Source organism: Scardinius erythrophthalmus (assembly GCF_964197995.2).
Source record: "Scardinius erythrophthalmus genome assembly, chromosome: 1".
In the NCBI taxonomy this organism is placed as follows: domain Eukaryota; kingdom Metazoa; phylum Chordata; class Actinopteri; order Cypriniformes; family Leuciscidae; genus Scardinius; species Scardinius erythrophthalmus.
Window position 1 is genome coordinate 74,212,253 of NC_138221.1, and position 27,842 is coordinate 74,240,094.

The 27,842-nt window shown below is 37.9% G+C and overlaps 1 protein-coding gene across 3 annotated transcripts in view; it reads left to right on the forward strand.

Annotated features, from left to right (window-relative positions):
* Positions 1-17,441, forward strand: part of LOC308689805 (NACHT, LRR and PYD domains-containing protein 12-like) — a 75,772-nt gene extending 58,331 nt beyond the window's left edge. Inside the window, exons 16-21 of one of the 3 annotated variants that reach the window (XM_081363815.1) lie at positions 2,198-2,353; positions 10,102-10,275; positions 10,508-10,681; positions 14,578-14,751; positions 14,988-15,149; positions 16,574-17,441. In XM_081363815.1, the coding sequence (XP_081219941.1) occupies positions 2,198-2,353; positions 10,102-10,275; positions 10,508-10,681; positions 14,578-14,751; positions 14,988-15,149; positions 16,574-16,589 (856 nt within the window). In that variant the 3' untranslated portion in view covers positions 16,590-17,441. Of the gene's footprint in view, positions 1-2,197; positions 2,354-10,101; positions 10,276-10,507; positions 10,682-11,043; positions 11,169-14,577; positions 14,752-14,987; positions 15,150-16,573 lie in introns of those variants that run through there. The other 2 variants (XR_014030065.1, XM_081363816.1) reach the window with 2 other exon arrangements.
* Positions 17,442-27,842: the final 10,401 nt, after the last annotated feature.

A 27,842-nucleotide genomic window follows, 5' to 3' on the forward strand; every position in this document is an offset into this window, starting at 1 on the left:
CACAGGAAAATCGGACCGAATTTTACTATTAATAATAAAAGATAAGCTAATGTGCATTGTAAATGTCAGTATTTTGTCTTTTTTGAATCATTCTTTTTATAAAAATGATTTAAAGGCTCAAATATGCGAGGTTTATCTTTTTATAAAAACTTTTTTGTCAAAACTTTATTTGAACTTGTACATGTTAGTAGATAACATGTTGCAAGACACTCCTTTCAAATGTGGCCATCATTTTTAATGTTACTATTTTAATGTTTATGTAAACAAAAAGTGCATATTGATGGTATAAGTTTATTTGTTATTTGCTGGTTTTCGACATAAAACTTGGTGAATTGATTTTTATTGTGTATAGTATTAGTACTTTTTGAACAGGATTATGTGATAACCATGCTCATTTTGCTCACTATAATCATGAAATTACATTTTCATACCATTTCATCTCTAGTTATGATGCACTATAAAATCAACAATAATTGTGTTTTTACAGTATAATATTTTTTTTATTTCAATTAAGGGTGACATATATAGGCCTACAATAACTCGTTTAGGTCTAAAACAGTTAGCATAGTTGTTAATATGAGAGTTATGAGACATTATTTAAGAGATTTAATTATTGCATATAGCTCTCGGCCACTTTCATTTTTAAAAAGTAGCTAAAAAAGGTTGGAGACCCCTAAACCATCCAAGTTAGATTGACCACAAGCTACGAGGTTGTGAAACGAAAGTTTCTGCTCCTATAAAAGCCACAAAGTATAAAAATCAACCTTGTTATTTGCGATCTTCTGGAGAAATACTACAATACCCATAATTCTAAGCAAAACACTGACGTCTCTGATTGGTCGAACTTGAGTCGCGCCGCGGTTACCATGGCGACCGTTTACCGCCCCCGCGAACGGTGATCTGAAGTAAATAAATATCGGTAGTTTATGTGTTTATACTTTGCCTTTTTTCCATAAGGTTAAAACTAGGGATGGGCATTTTTCAAAAATATTGCATTCGAATATTCGGGCTCATAAAATTCGAATATTCGTTTATTTAAATGACGTTTAACGAAAAGACGTTATTTTTTACGTTTTTTTTTTCACCATTTCTGAAGAAGCTTACGATTAGGCAATATACACAACAAGCTTGCAATATACACAACAATCTTACAATATATGTTAAAGTTTTCTTTTAATTGAAAACATTAAACAGTAGGCCTGTGTAAACAAAAAAATATAAAGAACAAAAGGATATAAGCTCAAGCAGCGCAAACTGTTATTCTGTTATACTGCAAACTGCGTTTTCATTTCTTAAACCTCTCTCAAAGAAAACTTAAAGGAAGAATATGTCTCAAAATCATTTTGCTTTTAGATAAGTTATCATCTCGGATCACTCGCACTACAGCTGCTTACCTGCAGTCGTGATGCAGTGATGGACAGCTGTCTTTCCTCAGTCGACTGCTGTTTGGATTTCATGTGATTTCTCATTGTGGTGATGATATTATAACTCCAGATTAATTAATTAATTTGATCAAAAGTAATTCCATTTGGTAAAATCATTTAGTAACCTCATTTTCGACTAGTAATTCCAAACTTTGCGAGGCAGTCGACGACATTATGATCAAATACAAACATCTTGTTAAACAAGCGCCACAGTGCCACCCAGTGCATTTAATTATAACTGCGAGTTAGTGCTTGGGATTCATCAGGGATTCACTGCATTTACGACCCACAAAGTATTTACGGCTTCATAAATTCGATCAGATTCGAATAGTATTTTATTTTTCAAATAATAATTACAGATCGAATATTCGAAAATTCGTGCACATCCCTAGTTAAAGAGTTTTTTTTTTTTTTTTTTTTAGCAGGGAAATAATTTGAATAGGAAATGAAACGTACATATGCCAGTGGTGCCTGTTCATGAAGCTGAAACTGCGTGTAATAAAATATGATGCAAGCCAACAAGAATCCTTTTTCTGCTCATGTTTACATTTTATGTGGGCAGGGCCCCATATTAGTTATTGAAACGGGCCCCCAGATGCTTAAGGCTGCCCCTGCATATATCATATATGTACAAAGCATAGGAGATTTGCCCACACAACAAATGGGAAGCTCATGAGAAGCCCAAAATCCCACAGCACCGTGAAGTGTGTGTTTTCTGCTTTAGAGCTGTAGGTAACTAGCAGCATTCTGTCTGAATTCGGTCCATTTTGCAGACGTCTGTGGTGCGTTGCCCTGTACTTTGGAGTCGCCTCTAATCTCGACTGCAGCGTGGTACAGAGCTCGGTGAGCTCCTGGCTGAGAAAGGACGGAGGTCGCACAATCCATCCAGACACCCCGCCGACGATGCCGTCTTCCTCATCAGACATCAGGTCTATGGTAGCGCACTTCCAAAGGCCCACCTCATCCTCAGCTAGCACACTCTGTCTCGCTTCTAGCAGCTTTAAAAAACAATAAAGACAATCAGTATTGCGCAACGCACTGCGTATGGACACAACACATCTATTAATGCGCCTGAAAAATAGTCACATTGACCAAAAACGAATCTAATCTAATAAATCTTACCGTCTTTCTTCTCGCTCGACTCCGAGCTGAATTCTCCACAGCTTCCGCCTGCAATGCAAGATCTGGGTGTTTGTACCTGAAGCTCCTGCGCACTGTTGCGTAATATGTCTTAAAGGCAGCTGGAAAACAATTAAATGAGAGTGATATTAATAAGAACAACATAAGTCACAGTAAAATTAAACAATAAAGGAGAAAAAATGCAACCGGGTGAAACTGAAGAAATACACACCGGAAGTAAACTATGCTTTTTGAAATTGGGGTTCTATTCACAGCTTCATTGATGAATTTGTTTATAGGTCAGTTGTTTAGATGGTTTAAAAACAGATAATTGGCTTGATATGACTACTTGAATTACTCAATGTTTGCTAAATTTAGCTAAAGGCGAGATTAAGCCAACTTAATAATTATTGATGGCGGCTGCGGCGGTGTTGCGTGCTGCTGGAGCTGTATGTTCTCGTACAAAACCCGAGGTGTATGAAACCTCTAATGGGAAAGTGATAGTGGAAGATGAGTTTTTAAATTTTATTTCTATTAAAATCAAGACACTATCACAGGATGAAATTGTTTTGCTAGCCTCAAACAATTTCTCCTCTGACTGGATTGAGCATTCCAAGAGACTTCTGTTTGAATTGTGCCCGACAACGCAACGCAATGTCAAACACAAAGGCGCTCAGAAGGACGTTAATAATATCAAGGACTGTTTGAAATTGCTCAATGAGTGCGGTGAAGACATTCCCAGGTTTGTCTCACACTTCCTGGATGAACTTCCACCTGTTGGGTTTGGCAACATGGATGCCTCGGCGTTACTCGGCAGGATGGAATGATTGAGTCGGGAAGTGTCTACTTTAAGGGGAGTTCTGGAAACGCAGGCAAGCGTGAGTGAAAACCTTGGTGCGGCTACTGCGGCTCTAGATCGCCGGATGACGGATATTGAGGAAATCCGCGGAGTTTCTGACCGGGCTGGTGATGCGTCAGGATCTCAGGAGAGAGAAACGCAGGGGTCGGCGGGTCTTGTCCGACAGTCTCTGGGAGAGGCTATGAGTATCCAACCTCCGTCCCCAGCATGGAATATTGTCGTGAAGGAAGGGAGGCGTAAGCCTCAGAAGCCCCCAAAAGTGGCCATGCAACCGATACCTGATGGCAGCACGCAGACCCGTCTAAAGCGAGAGCGCAGAATGGGAATAGTTGGTACCGGCACAGTGAGTAACATTCCAGTAATTCAAACTAAGCTGGTGAGTGTCTTTGCGACTAGATTTTCCCCGGATCTTGATGCGGTCACTCTGCGTGATTATCTGACTGAAAAACTAGGCAATTCTGTGACGTGTCGGAAGATTCTACCCGCAACAGATTCAGTTCGTTTCATGTTACTGCTGAATGTAACGCAGTTGATGAAATCTATCTATGTACGTCGCTATTTTGAGGCTCGCAGACCCAAAGTTAACAGTGGCAGCGCGGCCCATAGTTCAGGAGGAGAGGCTGGCCAAAAGCAGCAGCGCTCTGTGTCTGTTCTTATACCTGTAGCTTCACAGGGGATCAGCAGTCAGGCTGTGGCCCGGGATTAATAAACATAGATGAATATCAATATCGTGTCATATAACGCACAAGGACTGCGCGTTGGGCATAGTGAAGCAGACAAATCGCGCTGCCTAGTAGTGGATAAACTCTTGGAGGCCTGTGATGTACTATGTGTTCAAGAAACTTTTTTACCAAAGCAGGACTTAGAGGGTCTTAATTCCCTGCATAAAGACTTTTATGGGGCGGGTGAATCTACTACTGACCTGAGTACCAGAATTGTTCATGGTAGAATACCTGGTGGTGTTGCCCTGTTATGGCATAAAAAATATGATCAGCTGGTTAAGGTGGTTAGACTGGATGTTGATTGGGCCATAGGAATTGAGTTTAATTGTGGTGATAAAAACTTCATTATCTTAAACATTTACACACCCTATGAGTGTTCTCAAAATGAAGAGGAATATCTTAATAGGCTGGCTTGTGTTATGTCTTTCATTCAAGATAATGCCTCCACGTGCTTCTTTATTGTGGGTGACATGAATGCAGATGTTTCTGATGGCAGCGCTTTATTTGCCAAACATTTAATGCAGTTCTGTTTTGACAATGGTTTAATTCTTTCTAGCAAAGTGCTCTTGCCTGATAGTAGCTACACCTATATCAGTGAGGCATGGCACACAACTTCATGGCTAGACCACTGCATTTGCACGGCTGACGCACATGAGGCGTCTATAGAGGCCATAAAAATTAATTACGAATTTGCCACTACTGATCATGTGCCTTTTTCTTTTTCTGTAAGTTTAGGCGATATACCTGCTTTTGTGTCTGTAGATAACGTGTGTGGGGAAAATAGATTGGTCTAATCTGAAGGAGGAGGACCTTAAAGAATATTATATTCAGTCTGGCATCTTGTTGAATAACATTGAATTACCTAAAGATTCTATGGCATGTTATGATATTAATTGCAAGAATCCTCAACATGGTATTGAGCTGTGCACCCTGTATGAGAATATTGTGAAGTCCCTCCTTGTTTCGAGCAGGCCCCTGTATAAGACACACAGATTGTACAAAGTCAAGCCAGGTTGGAATGACTATGTGGAAGAGATACATGCCGAGGCAAGAAAGGCTTATAAAGCATGGGATGAGTCAGGTAGACATAAACAGGGTCCCTTATTTGAACACAAGAAACAGGCAAATGCAAAGTTTAAATATGCTCTACGTTTCATTAAGAGGAAGGAAAACACAATGAGGTCGGACTCGCTGGCAAGAAAGCTGCAATATAACAGTCCTATTGAGTTCTGGAAAGAAATCAAAAGAATGAATAACTGTAAAACATCGTTACCAACGAATATTGATGGTGTCAATGGCTCGGAAGAAATTACTCAATTGTGGCAGAAACATTATTATGAGCTGTTTAATTGTGTAAAAAGTAAATATTTTATAATGGGTGATATTGACACTGACAGTAATGAAGATGCAACTGTTCTACCTCAAGAAATATATGACGCAATTATGTTGCTAAAGGATAATAAGGCATGCGGTATGGATGAGATATCTGCGGAGCATTTAAAATTTGCAAGTAGAAAACTCTGTCCCCTAATTGCTATTTGTTTTACTGGGTTGTTAGTCCATGGTATTTTACCTGATTCTATTTTATCTGTCACATTAGTGCCTATCATTAAAGAAAAAGCTGGTAAGATCAACAGCTTGGATAATTACAGGCCTATAGCTTTAGCCAGTATTTTATCCAAGGTTTTGGAGAGGATTATACTGAATCGGCTAGAACATTTTGTCTTGACTTCTGATAATCAGTTTGGCTTCAAACCTAAACATGGCACTGATATGTGTATTTTTGCCCTAAAGGAGGTTCTAGATTTATATAACAGGCATAATTCAACAATCTTTATGTGTTTTATTGACGCATCTAAAGCCTTTGATCGGGTAAATCATGAGAAATTATTCTACAAATTGCGTAACAGAGGGGCTCCCAAATATTTAGTGAGAATCTTGGCCTTTTGGTATGCCCATCAGTTAATATGTGAAATGGGGTAACTTTATGTCTGCCTCATTTAATGTAAGTAATGGAGTTAGGCAGGGAAGCATCTTATCTCCCTTTCTCTTTAATATTTATATGGATAATCTATCAAAGTTGTTAAACAAATGTGGAACAGGCTGTATGGTTGGGGACACCATTATTAACCACCTCATGTACGCGGATGACCTGGTCATTCTTTGTCCATATAGTGCTGGCCATCAACAGCTACTAAGGGTATGTTCTCAATATGGCTCAGACTTTGATATTACGTTCAATTCTAAGAAGAGTAATATAATGATTGTTAGAAGCAGGGAGGACAATAATCTCTTATTTCCTGCCTTTTATCTGTCGGGTATTTTACTTAAAGTGTGTGATGAGGTCAAATAATTAGGACATTATATAACTGATGACCTGTCTGATGATAGGGACATTCATAGACAGTATTGTATGTTGTATGCACAAGGTAATATGCTGAATCGCAAATTTAGTATGTGTTCACGATCTGTGAAGACTACACTTTTTAAAGCTTTTTGCACTCCGATGTATACTGCCCACTTGTGGCGGCGCTATAAAAAAGCAGTATGTAGAAACTCAATGTGGCATACAATGATGGTTTGATGGATTTGCTGCTGCTTAAATTACCACGATGGGGCAGTGCGAGCTAAATGTGTGTAAGTGTTAATGTATTTACGTGTCCTGCTGTACTCAGGAATCTCATGTACAGATGTATGTGTAGATTAGCAGAGTCATATAACAGCATCATCGCAACACTAGTGAACCCTGCATTGAGTGCAGTTAGGTTCACTTCGAGATTGTGGAACCATTGGCGTCTTAGTCTATATGCTAATATTTGAACTTTGTGTCTGTGGAATTTTGACTGCTGACTTGTAGATTTTATTTTTATTTTTTATTTTTATTATTATTACTATGTGTTTGTATAGTGCTATGGACCATTTTTTATGCATGTCCTGAATAAAGAATATGATGATGATGATGTAGAAACAGTTTACAGTAAATTTGAAGATGACAATCAAATGTCACAAAAAGCTTAACCAGTGGATCAATGCCCAAATCCACAGAATACTTAACTCAATTCAAACTGAAATACAGTGTAATACACTGCAACAGGTCAGATTTAAATTGATTTCTCCAAACCAAAATATGTTACAATTAAATACGATAACACAAACTGGAATACGGCAGTGGTGAGGTAGGCCTAAGTTACAAGAGAAATGAAAGCACTTTAACAAAGCCACAACCCACGATTAATCATGCCATGCGGAACCAGAAATATGCATTAAACCATAAAGTTATACTGTATAATCAAAGAATATAGATTCAACTCATTAACAGATTTATCAAATAAACATGCCATCAGTAATTTCCCCCATAAACCATGAAACGTACATACCCAATCCTTTACCGTCCGATCACCACGAGGTTCACTCGTCACACATGCGCTCCAAATAAATCTATAAACAAAAATGTACACATCAAATGTTGTTTTAACTTCGCTTCACAACTTATTTGTGCATATTAAAGATATTGGAGTAATATTTACCAAGAAAGAAGAACGTATAACACAGAATCCGATCGATGCACGCGCCGTCATGGAGCTCTCCTGAACAGTGTAAAATGGCTTCTCTGGTCGCGCGCACGCGTCCAGCACAAGTGAATAGTATCGCGAGAAGAGAGGGATTTCTTAAAGGGGCCACAAACATTTTTAATGCAAAATAGAAAAGAGGTATATTTACACTACTACTAGGCCAGAATAGAAAAACGTCACTTACACACAATGTCGTCATTATCAGCATCATGTCAATTGATCTAAGTAAGTAAAAATATATGCACAGAATTGAGAAAATAGTATTTATAGAGATAAAATGTGGCCTATCACAGGGCAAACATGCGAATGTTCACGGTACATTTTATGCAAACAACTCTAATCGTAGTTGTAACTCTATATGTACAGTAGGCATAATTCTTGTCATTGCGTATGTGAATGCAGCATGAGTCAAATACAATCTTCTGTTCGTGAACAGTTGTATTATGCACAGTGGTTGAGCTCTAGGAGATTGTGATGCTGTTTGCATGGAATGCACATTTTACCTTTGTGGCAAAGCCTGATTGAAATTAATTGTTCAAATAAATGGTTTTGTGTCTTTTTTACATAACATTGGCCATTGCTAATGACACATAGTAACTAATCTAGCTACTTTCATTAAATATATCAATTTAAGCTAAAATTGAAGAGTCTATTATTAGGCTATACTGAGCCTGATCTATTTATACCAGAGATTTTCTTAGAATGAAGTAAATACCTTTTAAAAAATGTTACCTGGGGTAAAACTCCCCCTGCCCTGATTTGCATTTGTATAGCTCACAGCATTTTCATTTACATGTTAAAGCCTCCCCTAGAATAAGGGGGAGGCGGGTCATGGGGGGACAACTGCCAAGCAAGGTCCACGTCAATTTCTGACAATTCACGTCAGTTTTCGGTGTTGCCTGCAAATTGCTGTGTGCAGTCGTAAACCTGAACTTCCACGACAATCTACAGTGCCGCGATTACTGACGAAAATCCCACTTTTCATGCAGTGAATGGCTCGACACGACCCGCACCGGGGAAGAGCCTCGACAGGGCTTTCTTATGAGGCTTTCAGTCCTCAAGTGCCAGGGGGTCCTTGAAATAATTTACTATAACCTACTGTATTTTCCGGACTGTAAACTAAAGTCACTCTTTATCATGAAACACGTTGTGATTTATTCCAGAGTGACCTAGGCCTTTACAATGCATTTAACTTAGTTCACATAATCTAAATGTTGACTTTCAAAAGTAGGCGCGCCAAGAAGACTATTCACTGTATTTTGGTTTATATATATATACAGAATATACTTCTTCTTTTTTTCATCAATCTCTTTATTAAATTTTGAACATGAAATAAGAACTAACAAAGTTCCCCTGCACATACAAAGAAAAAATATACAAAAACATAAACACCAAGAATCAACAAAAATAAATGACAAACAACATAGTGTTGTAAAGTTTTTCTTTCTTCAAAGCAGAGACCAGTGAGACAGTCGGGATCGCGTTCAACTGAAGTTATTCTTTATTGAGAACTCCTCTGTACGCGGCTGTAGAAACTTCCAACATGATCTGTCTAACATAACTTTACATGGTGTCTTATAGGCATTTTAGAAGGAGGGACTTTTGGGGGTGGAGACAAATTCAAACAAAGCATGTAAATGAGTATACAGGTTAAGGTAACAAAAGGTGAGATTCTCAGTGAATCATTCGTGTGCTAATCCCATCAGTCTGAGTGAAACTGGGGCTCGAAGAGCCATTAAAGAAAACAGGAATTGCAACTTTGCTGAGATCTTAACCTTAAAAGCTATTCTTCACTGTGATGTTATGTAAGGAAGCATATCTGAAATAGATTCTTAAATTTTAACCCTTCAATAGTAACAATGAAGGAAAAACAACAAAATAAAAACACATTAACTAATAGCTGTGAGTGACGGTCCAAGAACTACTGCCCAGTCATTTGCAGCAAAAAACGTGGGACACTAAGTTTACTCAGGATTGTCTGGGAAGGTCAACTTCCCAACATATTCAAAAAAAGGGGGTATATATACATACATATACTTTTTAACCACAAATGCCCGTCTTGTACCATCTCTGAGATGTGCCACGTATTACGTCATCACGTTGGAAAGGTCACGTATTACATCATCACGTTGGAAAGGTCACGCGTCACATCATCAAAAAATGTGTTTTGGGGTTTCATGACCCTTTAAAAATGAAATGAATGTGTAAACATGAATACATCAACAATTTCAACCTTTGTATTGTTACAGTGTTGGTAGTATATTTAAATGAACAATGTGTAGTCTTTCTCCATGTTACCTTTACCTTGATATCCCTGTTTATTTGTCAGCAAAAGTCTGCTGGATGAAGATGAACACGTTAGTTGATCATCATAGATCTGAGTCATTTTCTCTTTCTGTCTTCAGTCTGTATGATTGCAGTATTACAGAGGAACAGAGTCTCATCCTGACTTCAGCTCTGAAATCAAACCCGTCACACCTGAGAGAGCTGGACCTGAGCAGGAATACACTAGGAGACTCTGGAGTGAAGCACTTATGTGCCGTACTGAAGGATTCACACTGTAAACTGGAGAGATTGAGGTCAGTCACATTCACATACAAGAATCAAAATGCTTAAAATCACTTCAACAGTTTAAACTAAAACACTTTAACATTGTATTTGTGCAAACTTAGTATTTTGTGATCTGGTGAAATAAAGGTGAAGATCTCTCTTCCTCTCTCTGTTTTATTTGCTTATGAATATGATGTGACTTTACAGAATAAAGAGTTTTCTTTTCTTCTGTCTTATTTTCTTCTCTCTCTGCTAATGTAGTTTAAGAGGCTTTTATATGACAGATGAAGGTTGTTCTGATGTGACTTCAGCTCTGATATCAAACCCGTCACACCTGAGAGAGCTGGACCTGAGCTGGAATAAACTAGGAGACTCTGGAGTGAAAAACCTCAGTGATCTACTGATGAACCCACAACTCAAGCTGGAGAAACTACAGTTAGTATCATTATACTGTACAGCAATTACAGTGTGACTGAAGTTTATTTATTTGAAGACAGCAGGGCTTATGTTTCATTGTTTATAGCAGTGCACTTTCTGGGTTTCCCCTATTGCTCACAGGGGGTTAAAGATGAACTGAGGCTTATCGATAATAATGCGTTTACTAGCAGCTAACTAAACCGCAGCAGGTCTGTAAACAGAATCCAATGTCCCTCTACTCACCCTGAAGCTAGCTGATGTTCATCGTGTCAGGAAACATTGCTGATGCAGGGAGTTCAACTCGCAGAACTAACGTTAGCTGCTAGGTCCATAGTAAGAGGTATCTGTGCAGTATTTTGATTTTAACATTTTGTGTGCAGCTAACTTAACAAGCTTGATCAGTGAGGCGATACAGCGCGCGCCGCCGCATTTGCGCATGCAATTGAAGAGTGCGCTACGAGAACAGGATAACGGCTGACAGGACAAGAAAGTCCGTGTTTCTGAGGTGAAAGACTTTATTTCAGCGTACACTTGTGTCACTGCCTGGTAGTCCCTATTGTGCTGGGTTTTCTGAAGTAGTCATGATTCGCCTCTCATAACATAATATGCTCTAAACACGCACGCAGAGTGGAAAAGGAGGAGCGGGGGCGGGGGGAGCAAGGATCACAAATTTGAACTATATCGATATATGCAATATGGTCTAATTCCATATCGCATTTCAGAAATAAATGTTCCAGGTTGACTCCGGTGCAGTGTCCATGCTCCGCCCGCGCCCGCGCCCGCACCAGTCACTTCCCCCCACACGACCCTGTACTGTAGGTGGAGCCTGAAACTGATCGTCCTCCTTGTGGTGGTAGTCAGGTACTACTGGCCTGTCCCTCACAGGCTCAAACGCGTGACCACAACGACTCACTTTCGTGTGTGTAGGACCTGCAGCTCCAGCCGCCTCTGTACCTTCACAGGTCCTACCATTCCAGTGACGTCATCAGAACGGCCAGCGTTCTTACACCAACAAACGCAGTTTTTGTGTTGCTTTTAAAAAAAGCTATATTGATATATATATATATTTTTTTAGTGTAATTTACTTTTAATTGTCATAAACAACACGTTATCAATGTTGATTTCTTCAGTTCAGTTCATCTTTAAAGTGGGATGTGAGTGTGCCGTACGGACTCTTATTCTGGCTGTACTGAAGACGAAGCGGTTTGACCAATCAGATGAAAGGGCCGTTTCAGCTCCGCCCACATGTGCAAACGAAATATCAAAGCCATAAACCGATTTGTAAACCACAAACGAAAAATTAGAAATCGAGCCGAAATCTCATTTTCCGTTTATTAAACTAAACGAAACACCAAATAAACGATCCGTCTTTTCATTTCTCGTTATTCCATTCCAAACAGGAAATGAAATGATCAGATGATACACGGACCGTGTCGTGTGTTCATTCGTCTTTTGATTTAATATTGAAAGTAGAAAAACGAGAAAACACTTCCTTTTTCGTCTTTTTATTTTTTCAAAAAAACTAAAAACAAGTATTCAGCTTGATTTTTCACTTTTCGTTCTCAGGTAGAAACATTTATAAACAGCTTGAATATTCGATTTCTACACGTATAGGCGGGAATGAAACGCTCCTTTCCTCTGATTTGTCAGCCGAAGATCAAACTGTCCCGTCATCAGTTCTTCCTCAGCTCCGCTCAGCAGAATAAAAGTCCTCCGCTGCTGCAGTTGTGCGGATTCTGAACGCGTTTATTGCAACTACTACATTTCATCTTTTTCTCATCAAACACCCAGACTAATGGCTCGACGCGATGTACAGAAAATCACACAAAGATATAGAAAAAAAAATTATAAAAACATTTTGGATCAATAAAACTAAGAAATAACATAACTCCAGAAAGGCCACACTGCAGACAGGATTTGCATTTCACATGCAATTCAAATTAAATCGGCTAAATTACGTGTGCGAGCAGGCTCTAAGTACAGCACAACATCGATGCACCGAAAAAATAAATAGTTAATTTACTAAATTAAATTAGAACAGAATATACCTTTCTAATAAATAAAAATACAAAACGAAATAAATCAGAATCAAGTCACAAGATGAGCAAATGTGTGCAAAATGCCTAAAGTGCAGGGGAACATTCAAAACACAAGCCACAAATAGTTAGATTAGATAACCCTGACAGATCAATAAATAAAATTAAAATAAAGAAATTATTAAAATAACGATAGTAGCCAGAATTTTCAACTTTGTCTTTTTAACTGCAGAAACAACAATAAATGCTGATCGAGAGAACAAACCCAGTCTTTCACTCTGTCTGTGTCCGCTGGAGTCTTTTCAAATTGTGCGCACGGATAAAATACATTCTAAAACACTTAACGTGAAAAACGTTTAACAACTTAATCTCCTAAAATAGTTAAATTATAATATCAAATTATATGAAGAAAACGCTTTACTATAGGAGGAACGCATTGCGTTCATATTCTGGGTTCATCTGCTTATCTGCACATAGTGGTTTCTTAATAAAGTGTGTACTGTGTTCATGCATTAAGCCACGTTAAAGTGCTTTTTAAGTGTTTTAAAAGCTTTTTTTTTTCACGTTAAGCATTTTAGAATGTCCTGTGGAAACCCAACTTGTTAACGTTGGCCGGCAGAAGTGCGATCATGGTTTTCCTGATGCTAAATCCAGCCTTGGAGAATATCCTTTCTGATGGTGTACATCCACACTTTAGATTTTCTTATCCCAGACATTGTTAAAGATTTAAATCGACCGTGAGATCGGTAATCGAATCAGGCTCCTCCAATCGAAGCATCGAATCTTCGACTATTCGGGGTCACCCCTAAAATAAAATAAAATAAAATAAAATAAAATAAAATAAAATAAAACAAAACAAAACAAAACAAAACAAAACAAAACAAAACAAAATAAAATAAAATAAAATAAAATAAAATAAAATTCCTTATCAAAATTTATAAGGAAAGACAAGTATTTTGTTTAGGCTTGGCTTGTAGGGAATTCCAAACCTGCGTATATTCTAACGCACATAACTATAGAACCCATTCTAAATGCGCATGTGAACGCCATCAGCGTTTCTCACAGGTTCGCATTTAAAGTCTGTGTAGAGAGAATGGTGTCGTCTTAGCGGCCCCTAATTTAATAACAAATGATCATTGCAACGGAACCAAATCAATTAAAACTAACTTTAGATGGAAATAACTTAACTCTGCTGTAAAGCCGAAACAATCTCTGTTACCTTAAATTATACGCTTATCTCTGTAAAGCTGCTTTGAGACAATCTACATTGTTAAAAGCGCTATATAAATGAAGATGACTTGACTTGACTTGACCCCTAATATATACAGTATATACTTCTTTTTTTTTTTTCATCAATCTCTTTATTAAATTTTGAACATGAAATAATAATTTCTTATGAGGCTTTCAGTTCTCAAGTGCCAGGGGGTCCGTGAAATAATTTACTATAACCTACGGTACTTTCCGGACTGTAAACTAAAGTCACGTTTTTATCATGAAACACGTTGTGATTTATTCCAGAGTGACCTAGGCCTTTACAATGCATTTAACTTAGTTCACATAATCTAAATGTTGACTTTCAAAAGTAGGCGCGCCAAGAAGACTATTCGCTGTATTTTGGTTTATATATATACAGTATATACTTTTTTTTTTTCAGGTCAGTCACATTCACATACAAGAATCAAAATGCTTCAACAGTTTAAACTAAAACACTTTAACATTGTATTTGTGCAAACTTAGTTTTTTGTGATCTGGTGAAATAAAGATGAAGATCTCTCTTCCTCTCTCTGTTTTATTTGCTTATGAAGATGAAGTGACTTTACAGAATAAAGAGTTTTCTTTTCTTCTGTCTTATTTTCTTCTCTCTCTCTGCTAATGTAGTTTAAGCTGCTGTTATATGACAGATGAAGGTTGTTCTGATGTGACTTCAGCTCTGAGATCAAACCCATCACACCTGAGAGAGCTGGACCTGAGCGGGAATACACTAGGAGACTCTGGAGTGAAAAACCTCAGTGATCTACTGATGAACCCACAACTCAAGCTGGAGAAACTAGAGTTAGTATCATTATACTGTACAGCAATTACAGTGTGACTGAAGTTTATTTATTTGAAGACAGCAGGGCTTATGTTTCATTGTTTATAGCAGTGCACTTTCTGGGTTTTTTAAACTAAAACACTTTATTCTCAATATCTCACAGTGAGTCTGAGTTCACATTATATTTGTGTAAAATTCTTCACATTCATGATTTGTTTGTAAGATAATCTCTCTTCCTCTGTTTGTGTCTTTCTAGACTATATCGCTGTGGCATTACAGATGTTTCTTCTCTAACTCAGTCTTTGACTAACTCAAAAGCACTGCAGTTTCTAAAAGAGCTTGATCTGAGACTCAATAAGATAGGAGACTCACAGCAGCGGCTCAGAGACGAGCTACGAGACTCAAACTGTGTCCTGAGGTGAGGAAACATCACTGAGATATTAAAGAGATCTTCATTTACCTCTGATATGTGAACAAACCTTTCAAACATTCATGAAAGGAAATTATCATTAAGCTTTATTGCAACAAAGGGTTTGTGTGAGAACAAAATGTGAAGTTATTGAAATGTTTAACACAAAGGAGGAAAGAGAACAAAAGCTCACAGTCAGCTTTATACATTGTCGTAGAAATTTTAAACTGTATATTAAACTAACCATGTTTGTAACATCTAACCTTATTTAACATCTAACATCTGAACAGGATGTACTGTACGAAACCAATGGAAAACTTGTGTCTATGAGTGTGTGCATATGTGTGTAAAAATAACATAGTTTGGGAAATGAAACTAGACAGTCTGTTAGAATCTTGTGATCAACAAATGAAGTCATCATTAAAACAAAGTTTGCTTTACCTAGTAACAGAGGGGTTTGCATATGAAGAACCAATCAAATAATGGGGAAATTATGTAATGCAGCCTGACATTTATGCCATACCTCGATTCTATAAAAACTGTTGTATCTGTGTTTTACGCTGGGAGTCTCAATGGAATTTGTCTGAGATCCTCCGGCCTTGATTCTTCTTGGAAGAGTTTCTCTGAGAACTGCTCGAAGACTCTCCCGGCCGTTATTAAAGCATTTAGAGGACATTTGCTGAAAGTCTGTCTGTTAATTTCTGCTTAAACTGGTCAGTTTAGGGAAGCAAGTTAGTTAGAAACTCGGCCAGTTGTCGACAGAAGACGCAAAGAGCAAGAGTATAAAGGTTATTAAGTGTCGATTGTAGACGCAACAGTTTTATTTATTAAGTGTCGATTTGTAGACGCTAGATAGTCGGGATTTAGGAAAAATCCACTACAACACCAACACCTGCTTTATTATCAGTAGAAGTGAATCATTTCAGTGTGAAAACAGACTTGGTCAGACTGTAGGAAAACGCTGCACTCCTGCTAAAATCAGTGCAGTTCCAGTTTCAGCTCACAGCGTCCAGCTCACATGAGGAATGTCTCTGTCTCTAGTGTGTTTTTACTGTGACAACTTTACACTTACTTTACTCTCAGTTATTTACTAAGAGCCTACAAACATGTTTAAACTAGAGGACAAACGGCTTTAACTAAAGGTTTGTGTTTGAACTCAAAATAACATTTGTATTTGCTCCCTGTGGTTTATTCCACACGCCGTACACTCATTAGTTTCTCCTTTACAGAGACTCAGTAGGAGTCGCACCGACACACACACATATGAACATGATTCATGCTTTACATCTATTATATTTCAAAACACAAATATCTATCCAAGATCATGTATTGTGTAACTTATTTTTACAAAATAAAAAACAGTAATTGAAATATAATAATTTGCACTTTGTTCCACTGAACACTGATTGTTTTCTCTTCTGTTCCACTTACAGAGTATATGAAGATTGATCACCAAATATCCCTGATAAAGCTCGATCACCAAACATCCCTGATAAAGATCGATCACCAAACATCCCTGATGAAGGTCGATCACCAAACATCCCTGATAAAGATCGATCACCAAACTCTGATAGATGTGTTATATTGTAGTGTGAAATGATCATGAGAGGAGCAGAAACCATCAGGTGATCCACAGAAGAGTCTCACTACTGTCTATGAGGAGAAATACATGTGTAAATGTGTTTCATAAAGGTGGAAGAGACTCAGACTTCACAATTAAATAAAGCAGTGTGTGTGTTAGCATGCATATTATTAGAAACGTGATATTGAATGATCAATGTTGGTTTAGTATGTATAATAATTATTTATAATAATTAATATAATAATTCATTATTATAAATATCTATTTAGTTTTGTGTGAAATCCAAGTTGTGGAATTGGGAATATATTGTTGATTCTGATTTGTATATTTCATTGATATTTTATGTGAAGTTGTACATGTCTTATACAAAAAAATATTATTTATAGATTTTTTTTGTAAAATCTATGTTTTGGAATACATTTGTGACTCTGATCAAGTGCCCATTTATTTTTTTATTTTGTGATTGTAGTTTAACCAATACATTTAGGGTTGATTTAAGTTCTTATATTTTAACCCTATAATGTTACCCACAGTTTTATCCTTAAAGATATTATTTTTTATTATAAAAACCCAAAATCGTCATCTCTTGAATATGTTGTTAATTTCTTTATTTTATATGCAAAATGTTTCACCCACAAGCAAAAGTGGCTTAAATCTCATTTATGTTTAACTCGTTTCATCCCTCAGGTTTATAAATAATAAACTTTTTTTTTTATGTATTATGATCAATTATTCGAATATTTTTAACCTTGTAATTGTGCTTTTCCCCCTGTGTATATAATCTCATACTATGATACGCAAACCCATGATATTTATGTTTTCTTATTTTGTTTAGTTTATTGTCATTATGATTGTTCATTGTTAAAGAACTGGAATCTTTCCCTGATCTTGTATGTAACTATAAGTTATGAGCGACAGGTGCACTAACACTTCATAACATCAGTAACTCGACAGCCTAGAGCAGTTCTCCTCAGCGTGTGTAATGTGTGTAATGTCTGCACAGAGGAGACGGGCGACTGCTCCAAGATCTCGCCTTTGGAGAAAACTGCTGATTTTATACTCCAAAAATGTAAATATCCCTCCTTAAAAATAAAGATTACCCCAGAAAGAATTGCATTGCTAGCCCACCCCAACACTTACACACAATTATAATGATAAATGCTGACCAATACTTAATTATATTACTTTTTTAACTGAAAATTATATATTTCAGTAAAAGAAACAAAATGTCATTTGTTTTGTCATGTGACATAGATATGCATACATACACACTAAATAAATGCAGTGAACACATCTCAATGTTCAGTCTAGCAATGAATTAATGCATATATTAATGAAATAATTAGCAGTGCTTATTATAAATGAGTTATCCATGCACAATATTATATTTTTTTTATATATTAATATGCCCTTGTAATCTTTAATCAAAAACGCTAACTCACCCCCTGCAATGCCCAACTTCCTACAATCCAATGGGACATTTTCACATATACAATATACTTGCTTTCATGCCAACTTTAATCACCACTCAAAATTAAAACGCTGTCGTCACTGAAGCACAAACACTGAAACAGGAGCACATAAACTAATAGGGATTCACTGGTTACATGGATAGTATTCAGTACTTTAGATACATTTATCAATACATTTCTTAGAATATTTGTAGATTTCTTAACATGTCCTATACACTTACATGCTTGTTTTTGTTTCTCCCTGCAGATAAGTTGTGTGAGCTGCTAAAATCAAGATCAGTGGAAAAAGGTGATCATTGGACCATGTAAAGATGTTTGCAGACTACACTTGTAATAGTTGTAGTGTTTCTGTGAAAACTCTAAAAGATTATGTACAACATCAAGGGCTACACAGAAATGAGGCACATTACCTATATGCATGTTGCATGGCAGGTTGTAAGTTACGCTTCAGAAATTACAACGCATTTAAATGTCATGTTTACCGTCATCATCGGCAGTCATCTTCTGGTCTCTGCAGGGACCCTTCACATGTGAAGTTACATGTGATTGATCTTTCAGATCTTTTGGGTCACCTTCAATTTCCCATTTCAAAAAGAGAGCAGGTGCATTGCCCCTTCAAAGACTGTGATCGATCATTTTCACGTCCCACCTATCTAGAAAGCACAAATACTCTACAGCTTTGCATGTCTCTGGTGCATACTGTCTTCCTTCAGTTCCTAGTGAGTCTCAGTTCTCTGTTACTGAAAGCCACTCAGGTGAAGGGGCAGATGACGATGGGCATGAGGAGGATATGCTGGACCCTGCACAAATGAAAAGTTTATACATGAGAAATCTGTCCATGTTTTTCATGAAGTTGCAGGCAAAGCACCTGATCCCTTCCTCAACAGTACAGTTAATCGTAGAAGAGATAAGTTAGCTTAGTGGAGAGTGTGCCAGCAGTACACAAAGAATCAACTTAAAGTATCTCTTCAAGCAAAAACTAAACTCTCTGAGATAGAAGAAGATGCTTTGAAAACCCTATGGACATGGATATTCATGGATCATGTAGCTCTGCTCTTTCCACAAAGTACAAGAGAAAACAGTACTTTGAGGAAAACTTTCCATATGTGCATCCAAAATGCATTTTTTTGGGGATTGATGAAAACAGAAAGGAGAGACATGCCCAATATATTCCCATAAAAGACACATTAACAGCACTCCTGAAAGATCCTGCTGTATGGGAAGAATGTTGTACATCTAGGAATGAGAGTACACCTCTCATTTTAAATGATGTGTGTGATGGATTGGTATTCAAATCCAATCAGTTGGTTCAGTCAATCAGTGGTTAATCCCCTTGGATCTGCTAAGAAAAAACACAAGATGCTTGGGGTGTACTTCACTTTAGCAAACTTTGATCCTTTTCATCGATCCGCTATTGACAACATGCAGCTTTTGCTTTTGTGCCGAGAAGCTGATTTCAAACAATTTGGCCACGAAAAAGTGTTCTCTCCACTGATATCTGATCTTAGAGAACTGGAGACAAATGGACTGAACATACATGGAAACAATGTGAAGGCAACTTTTTTTTTGCATCGCAGGCGATAATTTGGGTTCGCATAATATCAGGGGTTTCACAGAAAACTTTAGTACATCTGGCTATTTCTGCCGATACTGTAGTGTAACAATAAGTGAGCTAGATAATCTGGAGCACCAGGCTCCGATCCGCACAGTTCAAGACTACAATGACACTGTTGAAGAGCTGCAGAATCATGATGCTAGTGAAGCCAGAAGTTTGAAATTCAACTCTGTCTTTAATTCTCTGGCTTTTTTTTTATGTCTGCCAGCCAGGCCTGCCACCCTGTACTGGCCATGAGGGTGTAGTGGCATCCGACCTTGCCATTTACCTCAACTATTTTGTCAAGGTGAAGAAATTCTTCACATATTCTGAACTTAATCGCAGAATCAGGCAGTTTACCTACCAAGGAAGGATCTGACAGTAATTCTACACCCTCGAATGTTTCTGAAAAGGGTGTAAAATTAGGTGGCCAGGCAACAGAAAACTGGTGTTTGCTGAGGCTTCTACCAGTTATAATTGGTGAGAAGATCACAGATACAGAGGATCCAGTTTGGCAACTCACTGTCCAGCTGAAAGAGATAGTGGAGGTCATTTGTGCACCTAGAATATCAGTACCTCAGATTGCTTTGCTTAATGTTCAGATCCGTGAATATCTAGAGGCAAGGAAAGAAATGTTTCCTGGGGGGCGCTAGAGAGCAGCACATGGAGTAGGACGCGTTTTCACTTAGCTCCGTCACACTTGACGAAATAAATCATCTAAAACTTCGTTATTCCTGCTAAATTTGATAGTTGTGCATAATTAACACGCCAATGATGAATAAATCTAAAAAGGCTATCAAAAAGGCTCCGTCCCCGGCTGCCGATACCGTGGAAGGCAACCCAGCAAGTCCGAAGTTGGCTGTTACAAACACGTGCGGTCAAGGTAACGTTAACGTTAGTATGGCCACAGACATCGATGTTTCTCAAACTCTGGAGGGTGAAGACGAGCCTTCACCTAGGGCTATTCTTTCGGCCATTAGAAAAATGGACAGTTCCATGACTACGCGATTTAATGACTTGGAGGCTTCCCTGTCAGGAGTGAAGTCAACACTAGCGGCCAACTCGTCCCGTATCGTTGACCTGGAAGAGGCTAGCACTGACTATGAGCGTCGCATCTCTCAGCTGGAGCAGCTTTGCTCCAATTTATCACAGGAGAATACGTCTTTGAAGTCTAAGGTAACGGACTTAGAGGCCAGATCCCGCAGGCAAAATATCAAGATCGCCGGTCTTCCAGAAAACGTCGAGAAGGGTAACCCTACACAGTTTGTATCTGACCTGTTACCTTCGCTGTTGGGCGAAGCTAACTTTCCGCGTGGCGTAAACGTTGACCGAGCTCACCGCATTGGCCCCGTCGTGAACAACAGGCCGCGAGATATGATTGCCAGGATTCATCATGATACTGTTAAGACTGAAATATTGCGGCTTGCCCGTAACCAAAGTCCGCTCTCTTTCGACGGGGGTCGAATCAGCATCTTCCCGGATTTTCCAGCAGAGGTGTCCTCCAACGGAAGCAGTTTGACGGTGCACGGGAGAAACTAAGAGCTAAAGGAATAAAATATGGTCTGTTGTATCCTGCCCGTCTCATCTTCACTCATAAGGAGACGAAGAAAATATTCTCGTCCCCGCAGGAGGCCGAATCATACATTGACAATCTCTCACGGTGATGGATCGCGAAACAGACGTTACGGTGGTACATCATGGTAAGACGCTGTCCTAGCTACGTTACCGATGGCCTGCGCAATCCATGGACTTGTTAATTTTGTCATTAAGGAGGACTAAAAAATGACCAGGACAGTAATATCTGAAGATTGTTCAGGTTTTTATGCTTTTGTGTTTGTTTATAGGTAACGATACAGAATGTGCATTCGTTTATTTATACGCGAATTTTTTTTTTTCCCTTACTATTACGAGTGGAGACGGAGCTGTGTGTTGTTGTTAGGTTAGGTTAAAAGCAGTTAAGTCGTCGATCGATTTTTGTTTTCTTTTTCGCTTTATCCTTTTCCCCCCTCCTCTTTGTGTCCCGTTCGGCTGTCCCACGTTTAAATAGGGTATTTTGATTCTCGTGGGGGTTCGAGATGCGAGTTTATTGGGTTAAACTTAAGCCAGTTTATTTTTGTGTTTATTCGTTTTTTGTTTTGTTTTGCACATCTTACAATGCCTATGCCTGTACTTAATTGTCACTTATTTTACCCTGTGGTTTACCCCAAACTACACTTAAATGAGCTCCCTTAAGAAGCATTTGAATATTCTGAGCTGGAATGTGCGTGGTTTAAATGATATTGTTAAAAGATCTAAAGTCTTCACGCATTTAAATTCTTTGCATGCAGACATATTGTTCCTGCAAGAGACTCATATTAAGCATTCCTGTGCTCACAGACTTAGATGTAGGTGGATAGGCCAAATGTACCACTCTACTTTCTCTTCGAAGGCCCGTGGTGTGTCTATATTAATACGCAAGAATATTCCTTTTTAACATTTGTCCACTAAACAAGATATCAATGGTCGTTATCTTATTGTGACTGGCACAATTTTAGAGAAACATGTTACATTTGTGAACTTGTACGCTTTTTCGGTGAATTTCGAATTTCGATGACCCACATTTTTTCCGATCTGTTTTTAATATCATTCCTGATGTCAACTCCACTCACCTTATTATTGGAGGGGACTTCAATTGCATCTTGGATCCTTTTATGGATAGGTATTCCCCCAGCCCTCCCAAACCTTCTAATTCAGCTACTCAAGTCAAGTCAAGTCATCTTCATTTATATAGCGCTTTTAACAACGTAGATTGTTTCAAAGCAGCTTCACAGAGATAAGCGTATAATTTAAGGTAACAGAGATTGTTTTGGCTTTATAGCAGAGTTAAGTTATTTTCCATCTAAAGTTAGTTTTGATTGATTTGCTTCCGTCGCAACGATCATTTGTTATTAAATTAGGGGCCGCTAAGACGACACCATTCCCTCTACACAGACTTTAAACGCGAACCTGTGAGAAACGCTGATGGCGTTCACATGCGCATTTAGAATGGGTTCTATAGTTATGTGCGTTTGAAAATACGCAGGTTTGGAATTCCCGCCAAGCCTAAACAAAGTACTTGTCTTTCCTTATAAATTTTGATAAAGAATTTTATTTTATTTTGTTGCTTTGGGGTAGGAACGCGAAACGAATTTCCCGACAACGCCTTACAGATGGTGGTCAACCAGAATGAGACTTTTACCGCCGCCGTTCCCGCGGCGGCAAAATTGGGATGTGTATTTGCTGCCTTTTACCGCTGAGTGGCGCTGTAATCACAGACTTTGAAAAGTGTCAGTTTATTCTCTTTATGACGTAATCTGCCGCGGCAGTAATTTGAGCTGAGGTCACAGATAAATTCAAGATAAATATTGTGGTTAAACGAATTCAAATTCATTAAATTCAAACAAAGTAGACACACGTTAACATTGTGTGCCCAGTTTTTCTATAATTTAGAAAGGCTATGTCAATAGATTACTTGTCATTTTCTTCGTGTTATTTTAATGTGTTTGTAGATTTATTAACTGAAACATAACAGTGAAATAAATTAAAATAATTTACCGTGAAATTAAAACATTTTCAGGACTTGCAGCTCCTAACCGATGTAGTCGGTTTAAGCATTCTTTGTTATATTCAGAACTAAATATAGCCTTACATGTTACAAACTTTTAAAACAGAGAAAATAGTAGACGTTGGCGATTCAGACGGTAGCTCTGTGGTCAAAGCATTAACAAGAGCCTCTCGGAGCTTCAAACGATCTGAGATCGAATCTCAGTGTAGCCGACAGTGTTGTTGATGCTTAAATATGTATCTGTTTATTAAAGTCAATCATCTTGTTTAATTATCAATTGTACATTACAACATAAATTTGCTACATTCCCGCTGCAAAGACGACACATCTGATGAAGGAAGACTGTCAGTCGATCGCACCAGAAAATGAAGATGATGAAGCTCGTCTTTAATCTGCTAAATTATTTTTTTGTGTGTGTGTGAATCATTCACGAGATTGAGATGACTGACAGTGATACCCGGCCATATCAACGGAAGACATTTTTCAAAACAGATCGAACAAATCAGAAAAATACTTTCAATACAGTATTGCTTTCAATTAAAAAATAAACAATGAAAATGTAAAAGAAAAATAAAATTAATTAAGTTTGAAAACCCATCGCACATTTTAAGATATGAATAAAGTGTCGGGACAGTTTATTTATTTAAACAGGGTTGCATCGATAGAGTTTATTCCCTTTGTGATGCAAAATAAGAAACACAGAATCTTAGGCCTATTCTTGCAACATTTTAAATTTCTATTGTCAAAGAAATTGCAGCTAAATTAAAAAATTAAAACGGTACAAAACGGAAAAAGTTCAAAGCAACATAAATTAAGAACAGGCGTTTTTCTTTGCCTCTCTCGCGCTGGATATTTTTTTAGTAAGTTTGGTCTCCCTCACTGCGCGCGGCGGGTCTCTCTCGAAATTAAGCATTTCAGCGTAAAAAAACACCATACAGCTGATAATACTGTATATGTCGCTGTGTGTCATCCACACAAATCACGAAAGAAAAAACTGTAACAAATAGCTTTTGTTCCTTCAAAGATACAACATGCCTTGCTGAATTCACCTCACAATAAAACGAGGTGGGTCGCCAATAAAAGAGCTCTGTATCTGCTAAATTTAAATTGTTTGTGGAAAACCTATACAATCAATAAAACTACAATATATAATTTAATAAGATATAGGGCCTACTGTACATAGGCTATGGACTTTTGGAGATTTTGAGATTAATCCTTAAAAGAATTTTGCCTTTGCCTGCTCATCAGGCTGGCTCCGACACTCTCCATATGAAAGACGGAACATTAACACCTCTGTCCTGCACCCCCACGATAAAGCAAAGTATTGCCTTCTCCAAACCCCCCACAGGCTAGCTGAGTTTGCAAAACAAAACAAAGAGTTTGCCACTCGTCGTGCCAAACAAATTATAAACTTCAATATTTAATTCAAAACAATCTCAAAACGCTTTGTGACATTTTGAAAAGCCGTGGATGCATTACTGCCACTGGAACCATGAACGCAACAGAATACTGGTTCTGATTTTATTGTTTGTCGTTTAAACGTCATATATATGAATTATTATAGGCTACAGAAGTAAAGTCATTGTATAATATTTGTTCCTTAGTGTAAAATGGAAATGCATGGCGATTTTATTTTGTAAATAGGCAAAAAAAATGTTTTAGAAGACAAATCTCTCTGCATCAACAATAGACTATAAAATGCATTAATAGGCTAATATAAAAACACCAGTAGTCCAAGTTAGTTCGGGATTCGAACCCGTGTCATCTAAATGATCGTAACGTAAGTTCAACCACTCGGCCACTATTCACTCGTTGCGATATGGCCTAACGTTCCAGTGTGTGTTCGCTCACACGAGCGAGAAACGCTCTTCATTCAAATGAACGCGCCGCCGCATTTGTTGAACACTAATTCAACATGCCAGAATAAAACCTGGCTTTAGAACAATGCATAGTGCCACTCGTCGTGGTGTGCCAAAAAATTACAATAATTTAGTTTAATTTATTTCAGTGTTAATGTTTGAGTTAAAAAATCCTCTACAAATTAAATTAACCCAAAGTCGGCTATAAGAGTCCTTTAGGCTACGTAAAAAAGTAAAGGGCTTACAGTCTTAACATTTAGGCTTTGCTTAAATTCGATACATTTATTTTCAGTAGGGCCTAATACATTTGTAGGGATGTAATTTCAGTATGCTTTACCAACGCTATGTATTCAATTAAAGTTCCAAGAGGTCTGGTCTCTATATTTCCTTCCCAGCTGACACTAATATGCAAGTGCACAGCAAAAATCACAACTTGTGCTTGCTGCGAACGCAAGTTATTTAAGGTGTCTCAACTGTACACAGTCTACAGTGTGAATTCGTTACAAGGTTTCATTTAATTACATTAACGTGCAGCAATTTGTACAAATAGAGTCTATAGGCCTACTATACTGTTGTAGACATTAAATAATCTCATTTAGTATCATATTTGTTAAAATATTATAATGTTGTTTTTTCAATCTATGTTGAATATGAAAAGTGAACAGCATGAGTAAGATGCATTATATCGAGAGATGGATATGGAGTGGGTCAGACATGATTTTGACCACTTCATTAAGTTTTGTTTAGTAGAAACCTTTTTTTAAAGTGAATTTCGTTTTCTATAAATTGTATCTTAATTTTAATCATTTTTTCATCACCCAATTGTCTGGATTCAATAAGTAAGAGAAGCAAACAGACACTAATCATAGAGGCGCCCGTGAGGTCACTTGCATTGCACGTCAGCTGGAGCGCATCTCATCCTCCTAACTTAACGAAACTCAGCGTATGCCTCACACAGACATGATAAATACATCAAATACACAAAGCTTGAAATGTCTTCAAACGAAATAATTCAAAACGAAAAAGAAAAAGGCTACTCTCTGATTATGTCTTTGTGCATTTCTCTCTAGGTGCGTTCACTACAAATATGGCGATCGTCAACTTCATCTTTGCAGTCGACACTGTCAGAAAACACTAGTTCATTGATAAAAATCATATGAAGACAAGGCATATATTAAGTTATTTTAGCTGTTATGAGAAAAATAAATCTAACAAAACCTAAAATCTAAATCTAATAAATAAAAATAAAAAATATTAACGCCAATTCAACATGCCAGAATAAAACCTGATTTTTGAACAATGCGTAACGCCACTCGGCCTGGTGTGCCAAAACACTACATTTTAAACTTCAATGTTTAATTCAAAACAATCTCAAAACGCGTTGTGAATTTTTTTTAAAGCCTAGCCTATATACATTAAGGGCATTGAAACCAGGATCTTAACTAAAACGTGTTCCGCGTAATCTCTCAAAAATTATGCCACACTACTCCATGTAATTTTTTTTTTTTTTTAAGGACTGCTTTTGAAATCACTATAAATTACTGTGCAATTGTATCGCTCACGAGAGCTCTTCGTTTATCTAATTCCTCAATAGAATAGTAAAAATATTCAGCGTCATTGCTCCTAACATCGTCTCTATTTTTAACTTTTGATTCTATTTTTTTAGCTGTAAAATTGATTCTATCTTTGGTTCTATTCTGTTGTAGCCTAATAGGCCTATTTATATATATGAAAAATATGCCTATTATTTAACCCACTTACATTTTAAAATACGGCAATTGCTGCTGTTTTGCACAATGTCCCTTTGCGCCACCTGGCGGTCATTTCGGGAACGACTTTGAAATGCGGCTGGTTTATTTTCGCCGCGGTAATTTCGCCGCGGCGGCTGGCGCGGCGGTAATAGGCATTCTGGTTGACCACCATCTGTATCTGTAGAGTGGTAGAGGGATCCTCCATAGGGAGAGACTAGTTGGCACTTCAGCACTGCGTTGTCATCGGTCCAGGCGAAGGTCCTTCGTCAGATCTGGATACGGCCTGGATCCGGCAGGCTGCAGGAAAACCTCGGGATAAACACAGACACTAAAATTAGCGTAGATGCCATTCTTCTCATGATGTAACGAGTACATCAGGATTTTTGGGAAGTGTTCCCGGTTCCGGCTGACCTAATCTATGCAGCCTAACATTAAATTATAGAAGTCTATAATGTATTATGTGAATGCTAGGCCAAAGAGATGTGTCTTTAATCTGGCTTTGAACTGACAGAGTGTGTCTGCTTCCCGGACAATGGTAGGAAGACTGTTCCAGAGTTTTGGTGCTAAATAGGAGAAGGATCTACCGCCAGCAGTCGATTTTGATATTCTAGGTATTATCAACTGGCCGGAATTTTGAGATCGCAATAGACGTGACGGACTATAATGCGTTAAGAGCTCGCTCAAGTACTGCGGAGCTAAACCATTTAGTGCTTTGTAAGTAATCAGCAATATTTTAAAATTTATGCGATGTTTAATAGGGAGCCAATGCAGTTTTGACAGAACCGGGCTAATATGGTCATACTTCCTGGTTCTGGTAAGAACTCGAGCTGCTGCGTTTTGAACCAGCTGTAGTTTGTTTAT